The sequence below is a fragment of the Clytia hemisphaerica genome, unplaced genomic scaffold (genome assembly GCF_902728285.1).
Source record: "Clytia hemisphaerica strain Z4C2 unplaced genomic scaffold, Clytia hemisphaerica genome assembly, whole genome shotgun sequence".
In the NCBI taxonomy this organism is placed as follows: Eukaryota; Metazoa; Cnidaria; class Hydrozoa; order Leptothecata; family Clytiidae; genus Clytia; species Clytia hemisphaerica.
In genome coordinates, this window is record NW_027104471.1 from 1,226,699 (window position 1) to 1,243,860 (window position 17,162).

Below are 17,162 nucleotides of genomic sequence, written 5' to 3' on the forward strand. Positions count from 1 at the left end.
GTTATAGAGAATAAATGCATTATAGAACTCGCCATTGTCCACTGTCGATTAGGTTATTGCAGAGGAATGTAAAGAGATGGAAAAACAGCTTTTTCTGAATACTCAAAGTTCAACGATCACTTCTATTGAAAATTCTATTGTAAAAACGTTGATAAGGTCATTAAATAAAAGTCCAGAATAGACGGCTCGCTATACAAATCCGACGGTTTCTACATGATTTGACGATAAAAAGAAAATTTGTTTTTCCTTTTTTGCCGATTACTAGTTCAATTTTTAAGTCCATTGTTTTCAAGAAGCTGTTTTCCATCTCTTTACATTCCTCTGGTTATTGTAAGGATCTATTTACAAAGATAAAAATGTCACAAATAGATAAATTTGTCATCAAATGATAAATGAATAAAAAAACTTAATACAAAGTATCAAAGAACTTCATGTTCAAAATCAAAAATACCTCTGTTCAAATCAATAATAAAAAATAAGTCAACATCGCGAGGGTAAGCAATTACGGCACGTTTAATTTTTTTGGCCGATGTAATGGACTCTACGTTGGCGGTACGATATATAGAGATATCTTTTACGGTGTCACCAGTATTTTCTAACATTTGCGCACGTACGTATTTGGTTCCTTCTCCTTCACCTTCCACCAATATAAATTCGGATATTTTCCCAATACTCTCGTCCTGAAACATCACAAAGGACTCCAGCTTGACGTGGGACATCTTGCCAGGAAAGTAACAAGATCGGTAATTCCTGTAAACTTCAACCTGCAACCCGTCCCTTATGGTCGCCTCTAAAATTGCATCCGTTAGAACGTGGACATTGGTAAATTTGTCGGTGCCAATGTAAATTATGTACTCCGATATATCATCACAAAGTAAATTCTGACAATTTTCTGCATAAATCTTTGCCCCTTCTAGGCTCGACACAACCTTAAAAATAACGAAGAAAGTTATACAGAAATCTATCATTAGAAAACTCCACATAATAGTTAGCATGCCATCAACAAAGGTTAAAACAAAGCATGGACCTACAGGATGATAAAAGTTAAAAACGTTAAAAAACAATACAGATCTATTGATGAAGTCCAAATTCCACTTTTCCAGAAAATATATGACAGCTGAACCCAACAAAAAAACTAGCAAAAACAATCGAAGGAAAAAAATTACGGCAAAACCACTGGTAAAAATCAAATGATGGAAATAGTCCAAGACATATCCATTTTTTTGTAAAGCACCCAAGAATATTAAAATAATAGTATCTCACTTTGTTTCTGTCATCCTCTTTGTGTGTCCATCGAATTTGCTTTCCTTCCAATGACTTCATCTCTCTAAACACCTCCATTTTAGCATAAGTCGCTTCGACGTTCTTAAAATTCGTTGGAACTGCCTTGTATCTAGATAATACAATGTAAAACTAAAGTTTACCTACTTTCTTATGGTATGGTGTAAAATGATCTATCAGTACTGCCGGTTGACCCATAAAATAAGTCTTTGATGGCTTTGTGGAGCCAAACAAATAGTTTTTAATTGATATTTTTAGTTCACTCAGGTTCACTAGATATAGTTAGATAGAGGAAAGTCTATTTTAAATTTTGATTAAAATTTTACGACTTCGTCAAGACAATATTTGTGAAATAGAGTATAAAAGTTCAGCATTTTTTTGGAATATTTCAAAAATAAATTCTATGAAAGCAATGCTTAATTTGACTTTCCATTATATATATCAATTAAAACAAAGCTGCCAAACACTTAAACCTTTTGTGGGTCACCCAGTACAACATAACACATGAGTTCTATAATGTTCTCGTCTCTAAAACCCACGGGATGAGATACTAGTTGAGGTATGACAATATGTGCATACCAGCCGGCTCCAACCCTCTTTTTTTCTGACCCTTAACGTACACAAAACCGATATTTTACCATCCCCATTAGTCTGGTCGAAAAAATTTACGACTAGCATATTTGGTACTGCATTTAGAATGTTAAAAAAACCTACATCATGAGGCATCCTGACGGCACCAAATATTCCAGACTGCGTATTCCAAAATCTCTAATTATTAATAATTTTAAAACTTAATTTTTGGCTTTCAATGGACAGGAACGAACTTTGAAAGAATATTACCTTTTTACAGCACGCTCATTATTAAAGCACCAAAAGTTATCACAGTGGGCAAATCGAGAAATATCTTCACTGATATGTATACTGTTGTGACAGGTGATCACGCATTGTTTTGGACCAATTTGTTCTTCCAACAAAATTAATCTCCTCCAACAAATCTTATCCAGATTTTTAATTTCATCGTTTGTGAGACCATCTCTTCGGTGGAACAAAAGTTCCACAACACGCGCAGTTAACCAAAGGAGGTGGTACTCGTTGTCAGGAATATCTAGTAACAAGACTTCGGCCATAGGGTAGGCAAATTTACGCCATTCTTCTGCGGTCCAAGACGTACATTTTTCAATATGTTTCGGACAATGGCCATCTTGCAATTCTAAGATAATTAAAAAATAAGAACAACATCAAATACAGGTTAATGACTTTTGGGGATAAAACTTACCTAATGTTTACCAGTTTCGATAAAAAGAAATAAACAGGATAATAGTTTGATTCAAAGAAGTAATATTTTGTCAGACAGACTTCTGAGAGGGCCTCTAAAAAGTGATTTTTGAAATAAAATATTAGCGAATAAACACATACCTTACCTTAAAAGTATTCATTTAATTTTGTGAGTATTCAGTTTTACGTTTCTTTTTCAATTATCTTGGTCTTATCTCTTCAATAGAAAACTATGGGTACCAATAAAATGTTACCTGGTGTGAGTGGAAAGTTACTCATATCTTCGTTGAATTGGTCAACATTCCCAATATATTCTGTAAATATACGCTTGAACAGCTTTTTGCAACAATTCAACAGAACAAGGTGCATCACGTCATGTACCATATCTTCAAAGGGGTTGAATTTGTACAATTTATGTAGACGATACAGCAAGGTGAGTCCTGTATAGCCAGTCTTTGTTGCCTCAGCAAGCTTTGCATGGATAGATTGCTTCATCTCTATGTCGTACATTGTGGTTGCTTCAATCTCTATGTCTCTTTTATCCCAGCGTTGTAGATACTTTTGACGATTACCAATATAATATTTGGTTGAACCACCATCTTCAACTGACTCGCCTAGAAAAATTTGATCAAACAATTAGTAACTTGGGAACCTCTTATTAGCAAAAAAAACAACAAGATAAACTAAATTCTTCCAAGACACACTTTGGAAAAAATAAAAAATAAAACTTAATTTTAGATAAATCTTTTCATAAATTACGTCAAGAACATCACTTGCCTCGTTTTGAAATTATTGCCATGGTGATTAACACTCCCAGTGGATTTTATCAAAACTACTTTCCATTCATAAAAAAATCATTTAATGTCTGGAGGGACATAATCACCATGAAAATTGTTTGAATACGAGGCAAGTGATGCTCGCTAACGTTAGCACACCGAGATTTTTCATCCAAATTTTAGGATGAATGATATGTTGAGCTTTTGAATGCTGGTTGGCTAAAATGACAATCTTACCAAAATCAGTTGTCAATAGAACTTTACATAAATTACGTCACGAACATCACTTTTATTTTGAAACTATTGCCATGGTAACAAGAAGGGTCATTCTTGAAGGGTTCGAGACATTTGATGACAAATTGATTACCTCCAACTTCAGAATTCCAATAAATCAATGATGGGTTGGTTAGGTTTTCTTTGTGACAGATCTCCTCAATTCGAGTAGTAGGAAAAGTTACTTGTGAAATAGTGAATGGGCCATTCCATTTTGTGTCTGTACATAAGGGTGGACGAACTTTTCCAGGGGGTATTTTGATTGAAATTTCCAGGGGGTATTTGGAAAATTTCCAGGGGTTCCAGTAAAATTGAGACTATTTTCCAGAGGGCTAGACAAGTAAGCATCGTCTTCCAGATATCTGATTTTCCAGGGGTCAAGTCGAAGTAACAAAAATTTCCAGGGTATAAAAAACCTTATGAGAAATTTCCAGGGACTTTTACCTTTAGAAAATTTCCAGGGTATAGAAAAGCTTTGAAATATTTCCAGGGTATAGAAAAACTTTCGAAAAATTTCCAGGGTATAGAAAAGCTTTCGAAAAATTTCCAGGATCCGAAAAGCTTTAAAAAAATTTCCAGGGTATAGTCGTATAGGTAAGAGCTTGGAAAATTTTTCAGGAGTTGTGCACAGCTCGAGAGGAGGAATTTCCAGGTTATTTGGTAATTTAGATGTTATCCCCTTTTAGGTTACATTAATGACATTAAAGGGGAATTAACGTTTCAAAATTGTCAACAAATAAATTACAGATTCAAATAGAGCTCATTGAGAGAATTTCAAATATAAATGGTTTATAGGGCTTTACTCTTCTACATCCGGAATAAGAGTTGTTTGAAAATTCCCTTGCGTTGCTATGGATACGAAAAATATGACGTAGCACACGCCCTGTGTGGTGAATGATGATTTAAAATGCATTATTTCTTCAACGTTTTGCTATAATTACTCTAAAAAAGATTAATTTCTTATGTTTTAAAGATTGAATAACTCAATGAATAAAAGACATTATGAAATGGTTCTTTTTTTGTTCGATCACATTCTTCTTCCTCTTTAATGTTTCGAAAAAAAATCTCAGGGTTAATTCCAAACGTTAATTCCCCTTTAACCCGTAATTTCATTTGACATTCAAGGAAAGGTACGAAAATGAGCATCTTCAAATATGACGAATGGTAAAAATAATTTGATTTGCACCCCTTACATTGCAAGAGAGTAAAGGAGTCTTCTATACAAATGTATAGTCTAAATATATTCGATACTTATTCTGTGAAAAAAGCTGAATTTTTGGCACGTCCTCAGATCAAATTACTGTACCTTTTCTTATTAGCTGAAAACCAAGAGGAAGCTGAAATATTGAATGATAGTCAAGGATCGACCCCTTCAACGATAGATCTATGAATGGCTGGCAAACCTTTATACATGACAACTGAGTAAGGAGGATAAATGTCGAGTTTATATTTCAGATGCTTTGAGCTACTGCAATTATAACTTGGTCTTGGATAGCTAAAATATGATAGATTTACAGGTCTTACAGGTCTTTGATCGTTAAATCAGGTCTTGCATGGCTAAATGCTTCCGTGCGCTAAAACAAGTAGGTCTTGAATAGCTAAATCAGGTCTTGGATAGCTAGATTTTGCGCGAAAAAAGTTTTGGAGGTCTTGGATCGCTATTTGAGATCTTTGATCGCTTACGGAAAAAAATTTGCGGCGGCACCCCTCCCGTCAGCTCGCAACACTAGTATCCCCCAGGTCTCAACCTTATGAGCACAAAAGAAAAGAAGGGCGAAAAAATCGATGATGGTTGCGCTAAAGTAATAGATAAACAATGGAATAACTCCAAAACTGTTGATAAACTTGATAAAGCCAATCATGGAGAAATATGTAGTCCCGAAAAACTATCAAAAACAACCATTTTGGATACGAATGAGAAGATTAATAAACCGCTTTCGTCTTTCCAAAAGAAGAATGACAGGAAATATAAAGGTATACAAAAAGTACTCATGACTGCAGCTTTGTGGAGCATTAACTTTAGTAGATGCTGCTGTGTGAACGACAACGTCACTTGAAAAATTGACCCAACAATAAATTTACCAAGCGGGAATTGATAGTGTGGCCTTGCTTGGCCATGCAAACACAGACATTTCTGACATCAGGAAAAGACACACCGTCTACGTGTTGAAACCATAATTCAAATGCTTGACGACACAAACCAAATCCTCAAATTCGAAACTATTTGGAGAGAATGCATCAAAAGTCTTGATATTACCAACAAAGTAGTGGAAAAATAAGGAAGTACAGCCGATCGTCTTACCAAAAGAAAGAATCCTATATGACAAACAAGACAGATCTTACAAATCAATCTTTTTTAGGGCACGGCAGAAATTCTTGGCAACAAAATCGGAAGAATTATCAAAATCAACAGGATGGTGTGAAGTGTATACAGGTTTTTCTTTGTGCCCATTTTGCTATTGCGTCGTTGTAAAATAGTGCTGCGCAATCAAAGATTAATGAAATGCCACTGATGCGGTCACCGATCATCAATCATTTTAGGGATGCGGACACCGGACTATTGAGCCTTTTTTTAACTTTTACCATCTATTATGTCAAAATTGCTTTTAATCATTTTTTACGATTTTTGTTAATTTTTATGGCACTTGATAATTTCGCATGGAAGTTTTAGTTATGTATTTTGCATGTGTAATGCAATCATGGAGGTATATAGAAACATGAGAAATATGCTATTTTAACCAAACTCGCCCTACGATTAAAAAAGTTACGATGTATGCATGCTCATAATCTCATATATTGTGCATTTTTAATGAGCTCTTTTATCCATAGCTGAAATCTTTTTGGCTCATTTAAGCTTTGGAAATTGAATGAGACGAGATTTATTGTTTCTGACATCATTGTAAAAAAAAATTTGGACTAAAAAAAGGCCTGTAAACTTGGCAATCCTTCATCAAATGATAAGATTTTTCCGTTGTTACTAAAAGTGGTAACGGTAGGTAACGATAGGTAACGGTAAGTAACGACAGATAACGATGAAGTAACGGTCGGTAACGATGAAGTAACGCAACTAACGAGAGGTAACGAAAAAGTAACGAATAAACGATGGGGGGGAGCTGAAAATGGTGGCCCTGAGGTGTCGAACTATCACAATTTGTAAATTTATGAACCAGAGCTAATAGTTCCGGTGATTTTGGGAGAACCTAACGACTCTGGTTAATCTATTGAAGAATTTTGGAAATCTGATGATTGTACAGCAGGATCTGATCGTTCTGGTGAATATGACTGTGGAGATAATAAATCCAATCGTTTTTATTGTAAATTGGTGTTTTTTAATAAACTGAAAGATTTGACGGTTTTGGTGAATCAATGGTGTTGGTCAATGAAATTATGGAATCAATGATACTGGTCAATACAATGATGGAATCAATGGTGCTGGTCAATGCAATGATGGAATTATTGGTGTTGGTAAACACAATGCTGGAATCAATAATGCTGGTCAATGCAATGATGGAATCAATGGTGCTGGTCAATAAAATGATGGAATCAATGGTGCTGGTCAATGCAATGATGGAATCAATGGTGTTGGTCAATACAATGATGGAATCAATGGTGCTGGTCATGGCAATGATGGAATCAATGGTGCTGGTCAATGCAATGATGGAATCAATGGTGCTGGTCAATGAAATGATGGAATCAATGGTGCTGGTGAATTCAATGGTGGAAACAATAGTGATGGTCAATGAAATGATAGAAACAATTGTGCTGGTCAATGCAATGATGGAATCAATGATGCTGGTCAATGAAATGATGGAATCAATGGTGCTGGTCAATGAAATGATGGAATCAATGGTGCTGGGCAATGAAATGATGGAATCAATGGTGCTGGTCAATGCAATAATCGAATCAATGGTGCTGGTCAATGCAATGATTGAATCAATGGTGCTGGTCATTGCAATGATTGAATCAATGGTGCTGGTCAATGAAATGATGGAATCAATGGTGCTGGTGAATTCAATGGTGGAAACAATAGTGATGGTCAATGAAATGATAGAAACAATGGTGCTGGTCAATGCAATGATGGAATCAATGATGCTGGTCAATGAAATGATGGAATCAATGGTGCTGGTCAATGAAATGATGGAATCAATGGTGCTGGGCAATGAAATGATGGAATCAATGGTGCTGGTCAATGCAATAATCGAATCAATGGTGCTGGTCAATGCAATGATGGAATCAATGGTGCTGGTAAATGCAATGGTGGAAACAATGGTGCTGGTAAATGCAATGATGGAAACAATGGTGCTGGTCAATGCAATGATAGAATCAATGGTGCTGGTCAATGCAATGATGGAAATAATGGTGTTGGTCAATGCAATGATGGAATCAATGGTGCTGGTCAATGTAATGATGGAAACAATGGTGCTGGTCAATGCAATGACAGAATCAATGGTGCTGGTCAATGTAATGATGGAATCAATGGACCTGGTCAATACAATGATGGAATCAATGGTGCTGGTCAATGCAATGATGGAATCAATGGTTCTGGTGAATTCAATGATGGAATCGATGGTGGTGTACTGGTGGATGCAATGCTGCACTCACCAATGGTACTGTTGTGCGGGTGAATGCAAGTTAGGGATTGTGCATTTTTTATAAGCGTCATCTTTATAAGAAGTCCAACGATAGTTTTCTTTTCAAGGGGTATTGACTTTCGGCGATGGGTTCTTTCAAAACAAATTAGTGATTGTGCTAAATGTGAGCATTTTTATTTTTCTTATAAACATCATCTTCATAAGATTACGATCCATAACTTTTGAATATTTTGAATTTTGGTGATTGGTTCATTCAAAGAAAGTCAACGATTTCACATAAGAATAGCATTATAATTTTAATTTTATTCGGTTTCGTTTTTTCCCGAATTGAAATATTTAATCAGCTTATGATTAAGCTCTTAACAATTTGATTACCATTCACTGATTGCTGGTTTCTTAATTGATTCTTGTGCAATTGACATTGTAGCAAAATTTTAGCATTACATTCTACAAATCAGTTTAAGGTATGTGTTCACCTTTCTTGACACATTCTTTTTAATTGATCATATCTTTAGAACAACAAATTTTTATATATCAAAAGTATATATTTTCTGAAAGCCAATAATATTCTCTTTCTAATGGTAAAAGTTTCAGCTGAATTTAAAAAACTGGACAGGATATAATTAAAATCTTAAGCATTTTAACCTTACCTACTTCAAAGAAGTTAAAGTCACCCATAGCTTTTGAATTTTGAAAAAATAATTTCGATACTATGTTCCCAATAGATTGAACTAAAAAAGTGTCTTGGGATTTTTTTTGGAATTGACTTTAACTCTTTAAATCCTAAATTCTGTAAAAATATCGATAAAAAAGTAAATTTAAATGTGATTTTTTCAGTTATCTGTAACTTGAGGAAAAACAAGTCGGTTAGAAATAAAATCCTAAGACACTTTTTAAGTTTGATCTTTTGGGAATCTCATAAAAAAAGAATGAAGTCGATATTTAAATGCTATGGGTGACTTTAACTTCGTTAAAGTAGTATGTGTGGTAAAATTTCGTTTTTTTCTACATCAATTTGAAATTTTTAACGAGATGATTGCTGTTTATTTGAGTAATCAGTGAAATGTGTCAAAAATATTACTATTCAATAGAGGTGAGAATAAACATCAGCTGAATTCTCTCTTTTGTCTTTGTTGTTTCCGAAAGAGACAATTATTTGAGTAAATAATCCATCATAAGACGAACTTTGTTTTGAAATTTAAATGGTTATAACTCTGGATCAAAAAAAGATTTTAAGATCGCGATTTTACCAAAATGAAATCCAGTAACTTTTCTTCCACTTTGACTGAAAAAATTTTTTTTGACAAAAAATCGGAAAAAAGGTGTACACATACCTTAACAAAACAATATTACATCGAGGATAAGATGCGTTTTAAAATGAAAAGTACTTCCTCTCTTAATGTTCATAAATTCATTGAAAGTCAACCAAAAAATGCCAGTATTTGCCCTTTCCTTCGAGTTAAAAAATGTTTTTTTATTAAAAACGTCAGATTTGAAAAACGGCTCTTTTAACTTTTAAGAAAATAAGTGAATAAACTAATGAAATTAAGGATATTTTGAGATTTTAAAAAAGCAGCGATTAAAGAAAAATGCGTCGGTATTTTGGTGTTCGCGACCCCCGTGAGAAAATCATGATTCTTGGGAAGAAGCACGAAGAAAAAATGATACAGCTTGGCTAGGTCAAAAGAAGAAGTCTATTCTTAGGGTTATGTAACTTTCTTGACTATTGTAATATACACGATTGTAGAGCTCCACGTGCAGTATGATACAAAATATGCTTACAAGTTGTAAAATAAAAGCTGTTCAATCCTGTTTAGAAAGATGAAAGATCACATGTTTATGTAAAATGTTTTCCCAAGAAACGTACTTTCACACCTTTTAAACACGAGATAGCAGCTGTATCTTTTTATTTTACACCGTATTGAGTATCAAAGAAAGAGATTTGTGTAAATTTGTAAATGCACTCTAAATAAAGCAAAATTTGCCAAACGGAGGAGAGAGTTGATGTCAATAGATCGTCACTCAGTTCTTACGTTCTTTAATTTCATATTCTTTAGTATTATATAAGTATAATGTAGTATAATGTCTCCATTTCTATGATGGCGATAAAAATTGCAAAAACCAAAAAGTTTTTCCAATCGTTCAATGGTGACGACTGATATTGATAAAAACTTCTTGCCATCCTGTTCAACAACTTCTTGATCAAAGTCAAGAGGACAGTTCAGTAAAGATAAAAATGAAATTCGGTGATGACCAGGCAAGGAAAGCTCTCTTTTGTGACCATTTGCAGAAAAAGCTTTCCATGTATTATTGTCAAAAATTTTACTTTTGATTGACTCTTTTAGATATTCCCGATAACCTTGGAAAATCTTGGTAAGAACTTCTGTTGTTATTTCTTGAACTTCCACCATATTGAAATAAAGTCAGCTTCTTCACTACTTTCGTTTTCGACAGGGATAAGAGCGCTCCACGGGAATGTTTAATTTACAGACCAGATATTGACGACCGAAACCCGTTTTAGATTTACGGACCACGGGATCTCAAAAGTCCAAACTGAGATCGCCGTTATATAACTATTAGAGTAACAATATTTCAATATTCCAAATAACAAAGTAAAAAAATACTCAACGTAACTATCGGCAAAAAAAAAATATAGTTAAATAAGTAATCTTTTGTATTAATAAATCAAATTAGAGTATTTTTATATCTAATTATGGACTTTCATTTTTCTGGTATGCAAGAGGTCAATTTCGAAGGAATTCGCTTATCTTTTTTTTGATCATATATCCAGATAATGGTTGTAGATCGATTTTAGTATGTAATATTAGCTGGTTCCAGTTTAAAAGAGATTGGTACTTAATCGATTTCAATCCATAGTTTAATGTTTTGGCTTTTGGGCGCTCCAAAAGTTTCAGTTCGTTATTTCTAGTAAGATAATTATGAGACAGAGTTTTGAAGTTTAAAATGTTCGTAACAGCTTCAGGAGAAAGATTAGTGAGAGTTTGATGTACGAGTCGGATATTGAACTTTGTTACAGTATGTGGCAAAGTTGGAATATCCAGGTTAATGAAAAGAGGAGCAGATTCTGCATTAAAATCTGAAAAAGTCAAGATGCGCACGCATCTTTTTTGAAGTTTGCCTATTCTAGAGTTTTGAGTGAGACTTTGCCCCCATACGATTATTGCGTATGACAAATGAGAGTGAAAAATAGCATAGTATAAATGTTTTAAGAATGGTCTGTGGAACAAAGTGACGCAGTTTGGATAAAATGCCATTTGACCTTCTAAGTTTTGCGGATAAATGATCAAAATGGAAATTCCACGCTAAGCATTCATCGAGAAAAAGACCAAGATATTTGACACATTTCGAAAATTTCAAGACATGCCCATCAAGATTGAGATTCATTGTATATGGTACAGGTTTATTTTTACTTCTAAACAGGATAACCTCAGTTTTTGTAGTATTAAGAGAGATTTTGTTGGCACGAAGCCAAGAGGAGAGTCTGATTAAGTCAGAATTCACTTTCGTCTCAAGTGAATTTAGATTCGAATCGGAAGAGAGAAGACAGGTGTCGTCAGCAAAGAGGTTTGTTTCGCTATTCAGAATGGCTTCAGGAATGTCATTTATATATATTAGAAAAAGTAGAGGCCCTATGACAGAGCCCTGGGGGACTCCGTGTCTGATAGATCGTTTTGAGGAATCATGGCCAGAAATTGAAACATATTGTGTCCTCTCAGTCAGGTAAGATCGAAACCAGAGGTTCGCAACGCCACGTATGCCATAGTGATGAAGTTTTGATAGAAGAATTTCATGATCTACTGTATCAAAAGCTTTTTGAAGATCAATGAATACCCCGCAAGAATACAATCCTTTGTCAATATTTGACCGAATTCTTTCTGTTAGATTTATTAATGCGTGAGAAGTAGAGTGTTTATTACGGAATCCAAATTGGTTTTTGAAGATGCTGTTGTTAATTTTAAGAAAATTTACAACTCTGAATTTAACTAATTTTTCAAAAATTTTATCAATATTAGAGAGGAGCGAAATTGGTCTAAAGTTGTTAGGATCGTATGGGGAACCTTTATTTTTATACACGGGTATTACTTTTGCTACTTTAAGAGTTGTTATGAACTTGCCTGTCTGTATTGATAAATTTAAAATTTTAGCAAGGAGTTGAGCTACCTCACCAAGAACCGATTTTAAGATTTTTGGTGGAATGCTGAATGGTCCATTTGCCTTAGGTTTGAGAGCATTGATAATTTTTACGACTTCCTCAGCTTGTATCTCCTCGAAAAACAGAGAATCTATTGGTGAATTTACAAGAGTATGATGAAAGTTCGCTTCTTCATTATTAACATTTATAGTTTGACGTATTTTATCGGCTATAGAAGTAAAATATTTATTCAATTCCTCGCTTGTTACTTTAGGATCAGATGTTACTTGTCCGTCAATATTTAGAGATATTGTTGTGCTACTACGGCATTTTTTACTTTCGATCAATTCGTATACGCCTTTCCAGATATTTTTACTGTTCTTTATATTTGTTTGAAAGTACTTTTTATAATGGTTATTCTTACTTCTTCTACAGAGCTTAACAATTTGATTTCTGTAGAATTTATATCTGATGTGGAGTTGGTGTTTAATAGTATTGTTCTTCTCTCGCGTGTAAGCCTTTAAGAGTTGATCTCGTTTAGCAATAGAGATTTTAATGCCTTTAGTTATCCAAGATTTAGCTCGCTTTTCAATTTGCTTATTGGTGAGTTTTTGCAGAGGTGCGTGTATATCTATTAGGGTATTCATTCGATCAAAAAAGCTCTTAAAAAGAAGATCTAGATTATCCGAGTCAGAATGCAAGATGTCATTCCAGTCTACTCTGTAAAAGGATTCTTTGAATTTATTGTTATCAAAATTTTTCCATCTCCTGTAATATTTTGTTTCCTTGCAGGAGTTAAAATGAAAATTCTCAAATATCAGAAATTGAGGCAAGTGGTCAGAAATACCTGAAAGAAGATTTCCTGTTAAAGGTTTGTATTTAGAAGGAGTGAAGAAAATGTTATCAATGAGTGTCCTAGACCTATCAGTGATTCTGGTAGGTAGAGAAATACTAGGTAAAAGAAAAAAGGATTCAAGAGAGTCTACGAAGTTATTTACATGTGGAGAGGTACCACATTCTAGCAAGTTGATATTAAAATCACCCATAAGCACAAGGCGCTTATTTTCCTTGTTAGCTTTTTGTAAGAAGGGAATGAAGAAGTCGTTTGTAAAAGTTTCGATTTTCATCGTTGGATGTTTATAGATACATCCAACAATTACATTTTCTTGCTTCTCAAACAAGAGTTCGCAAAAAGTAGATTCAAGCTCCTTTTCTGAGTTGAAAAGATTAGAAAGGTCTTTTCTAGGTTTGAAATTTAGCTTGTCAGAAATGAAGAGGGCAGAGCCGCCGGCACTCGCCTTTGTATTAGTAAAGAATGATTTGTAGCCATCTATCTCAAGCCTGTGTGGGATAGACGAATCTGTAAGCCTAGATTCCGAAATTCCTAAGACTTTGAATTCGTGATTTAATGTTTCTAAGAGGCTATTATACTCATCAAAATGTTTCGGTAAAGAGCAGATATTTAAGTGAAGAAAAGAGAGGTGTGAAGATGTATTAGAAAAAGCAAAGTTAAAGTCGTCACAATCTAGATACCTACAATCAATAGTGTTTAAATTGTACTCTGAATTAGTTTCTCGAATTTCTTCTATAGTTGTTAGATCAGAAAAAGAAGGATGAAAATAGTTTAACCTGAAACTTTCGTCACCGATATCGTGACAAATACTGAAAGGGAATATATTGCGATTGCAGTTTACGCACGCGCTAACTTGCGGTGGCTTAATCGTGAAAGGTAGATTGCACTGATGATGAAACCATTTCTGGCATAAGTCACAAAAGAAGGAAGGAGCTCCTTGAGTTGAACCCTCGCATACCGTGCAAATTAGGTCCATGTCCTAGATATGAAGTTTTGCAAATGTTTTGAATTTTTCGAAAAAGACTATAGTTTAACTTTTGAGGCTCGGTTAAGAGTTTTTAGAGTTTCAGAAGTTTAGCTCAATTCAGCTTAGCAGAGTTTGTTTCTTAAATTTAGATTGATAAATTTGAAGATATCACATTATTATATATAGAAAACACTATTCGTAGCGATGCAGATTTTCGATTTCAAATATCAGTTCTGATAGTTCATTCTCAGAGTAAAAGTTGTGGACAAACCTTCCATTCAGTTTTTCTTTAAAGCGTACCTTCATGTTGCCGTGAACATCAGTATAGAAAAACTCCACCACTCACTTCTTTCGAATCTATTTCGAACATTATTTAAGGTATTTATCCGGTATTTTGTCAGAGATGGTTTAACACTAATCTTCTTGGTCGATTTGCGTTTATAATAGATTTTTTCCACCAGAGAATGTTTCTTGAATCTCACGATTGTTCTTTGTTTGTTGTCTCTGATAGGGCCGATCCTATGGGTCTTGTCCAAGTTAGCATCTATCTCAGATATTTCGATCCCTAGCTCATTCGTTAGTGCGGCAACCACTTTTCCCTCCAGAGCCGGTATGGTTTCGTTATTCGAAAGCGTGATTCCTTCAAGAACGAGACAGTTTCTTCTGCTGTACTGCTGGTTTTCTTCCGCTCGTGTCTTCAGGTTCTCTACTACAGAGGTGAGTACGGCGTTTTGGTCAGTGAGCTTGCTGATTTTTAATTTCAGTGGCTCAACAGTGTTTTCAAGAGATTCGACTTTTTGATCAAGAAGTTCTACCTTGTTCTCAAGATCAAAAATTCTTTCCATTAGTCGTTTTTCGGCTGCAGTACGGGTTACTGCAGGTGATTGCGGTTGTTTTTTTCATTGTTTTCCCATGATATCTTCTTTTGTTTTGATTTTTCTGCTTTGCTGAATTGACGTTAAAAGTTTAAAAAATGCTCATAAATGTAGTTTTTCTCCACGAATAATTCTTCTTTTCGTCTCGTTTTTTCACAGCACCTTCAGTTCTGGTTACTTCTTCTTTTTATCCAGTTTTTGTTACACGGTAACAAAATTTCAAGCTCTAAATTCCACAAGAAGAACACTTTTTTCTCTGTTTTGACGTTAGAACGAAGAAGAGCGTCTGTTCGTTACAAGAAACTATTGCAGTGTGTCATATCATATCATAAGCTGATTAAATATTTCAATTCGGAAAAAACGAAACCGAATAAAATTAAAATTAAAATGCTATTCTTATGTGAAATCGTTGACTTTCTTTCAATGAACCAATCACCAAAATTCAAAACATTCAAAAGTTATGGATTGTAATTTTATGAAGATTATGCTTATAAGAAAAATAAATATGCTCACATTTTGCACAATCCCTCACTTGCTTTGAATGAAGCAATCGCCAAAGTCAATACCACTTGAATTAAAAGTTATGGATTGTATTCTTATAAAGATGATGCTTATAAGAAAAATAAAAATGCTCACATTTTGCACAATCACTAACTTGTTTTGAAAGAACCCATCGCCGAAAGTCAATACCCCTTGAAAAGAAAACTATCGTTGGACTTATTATAAAGATGTTGCTTATAAAAAATACACAATCCCTAACTTGCATTCACCCGCACAACAGTACCATTGGTGAGTGCAGCATTGCATCCACCAGTACACCACCATCGATTCCACCATTGAATTCACCAGAACCATTGATTCCATCATTGCATTGACCAGCACCATTGATTTCATCATTGCATTGACCAGCACCATTGTTTCCATCATTGCATTTACCAGCACCATTGTTTCCACCATTGCATTTACCAGCACCATTTATTCCATCGTTGCATTGACCAGCACCATTGATTCCATCATTACATTGACCAGCACCATTGATTCCATCATTTCATTGACCAGCACCATTGATTCCATCATTTTATTGACCAGCACCATTGATTCCATCGTTGCATTGACCAGCACCATTGTTTCTATCATTTGATTGACCATCACCATTGATTCCTTCATTTCATTGACCAGCACCATTGATTCCATCGTTGCATTGACCATCACCATTGATTCCTTCATTTCATTGACCATCACCATTGATTCCATCATTGCATTGACCAGTACCATTGATTCGAGTATTGTATTAACCAGCACCATTGATTCCATCATTGCATTTACCAGCATCATTGATTCCAGCATTGTGTCGACCGACACCATTAATTCAATCATTGCATTGACCAACACCATTGATTCCATCATTGCATTGACCAGCACCATTGATTCCATCATTGCATTGACCAGCATCATTGATTCCAGCATTGTGTCGACCAACACCATTGATTCCATTATTGCATTGACCAGCACCATTGATTCCATCATTGCATTGACCATCACCATTGATTCCATCATTATATTGACCAACACCATTGATTCACCAAAGCCGTCAAATCTTTCAGTTCATTCACAAACACCAATTTACAATAAAAACGATTGGATTTATCATTTCCACAGTCATATTCACCAGAACGATCAGATCCTGCTGCACAATCATCAGATTTCCAAAATTCTTGAATAGATTAACCAGAGTCGTTAGGTTTTCCCAAAATCACTGGAACCATTAGCTCTGGCGCAGAAATTTACAAATTTTATGGTTCGACACCTCAGGGCCACCATTTTCCGCTTTTTACCAATCGTTACTTCGTTAATTTTTCGTTACCCCTCGTTACTTGCGTTACTTCATCGTTACCGACCGTTGCTTCATCGTTACCTGTCGTTACTTATACCGTTACATGTCGTACCTATCGTTACCTATCGTTACCTACCGTTACCACTTTTAGTAACAACGGATTTTTCGATCAATGTTTTCTTTAAGGTGAACTCTATTGCTTGATACTTTCTCCAGCGACTTTATGTCTACAAATTTAGTCTGAAATCGTATGTGCTTAAAAGAACTTTTCATTTTCTGGCTT

The 17,162-nt window shown here is 34.7% G+C and overlaps 1 protein-coding gene and 1 long non-coding RNA gene across 2 annotated transcripts; both read right to left on the reverse strand.

The window, feature by feature from the left end:
• Positions 1-336: 336 nt before the first annotated feature.
• On the reverse strand, positions 337-2,228 carry LOC136821256 (uncharacterized). The gene is made up of 3 exons (XR_010848711.1): positions 2,122-2,228; positions 1,264-1,393; positions 337-929 (listed from the first exon to the last, which is right to left on the reverse strand). It is a non-coding gene; the product is annotated as an uncharacterized lncRNA (long non-coding RNA).
• Positions 2,229-16,020: 13,792 nt separating this feature from the next.
• On the reverse strand, positions 16,021-16,479 carry LOC136821230 (protein SON-like). Its single transcript, XM_067077462.1, has one exon. The coding sequence runs from the start codon at positions 16,477-16,479 to the stop codon at positions 16,021-16,023; it is 459 nt and encodes a 152-aa protein (XP_066933563.1).
• Positions 16,480-17,162: the final 683 nt, after the last annotated feature.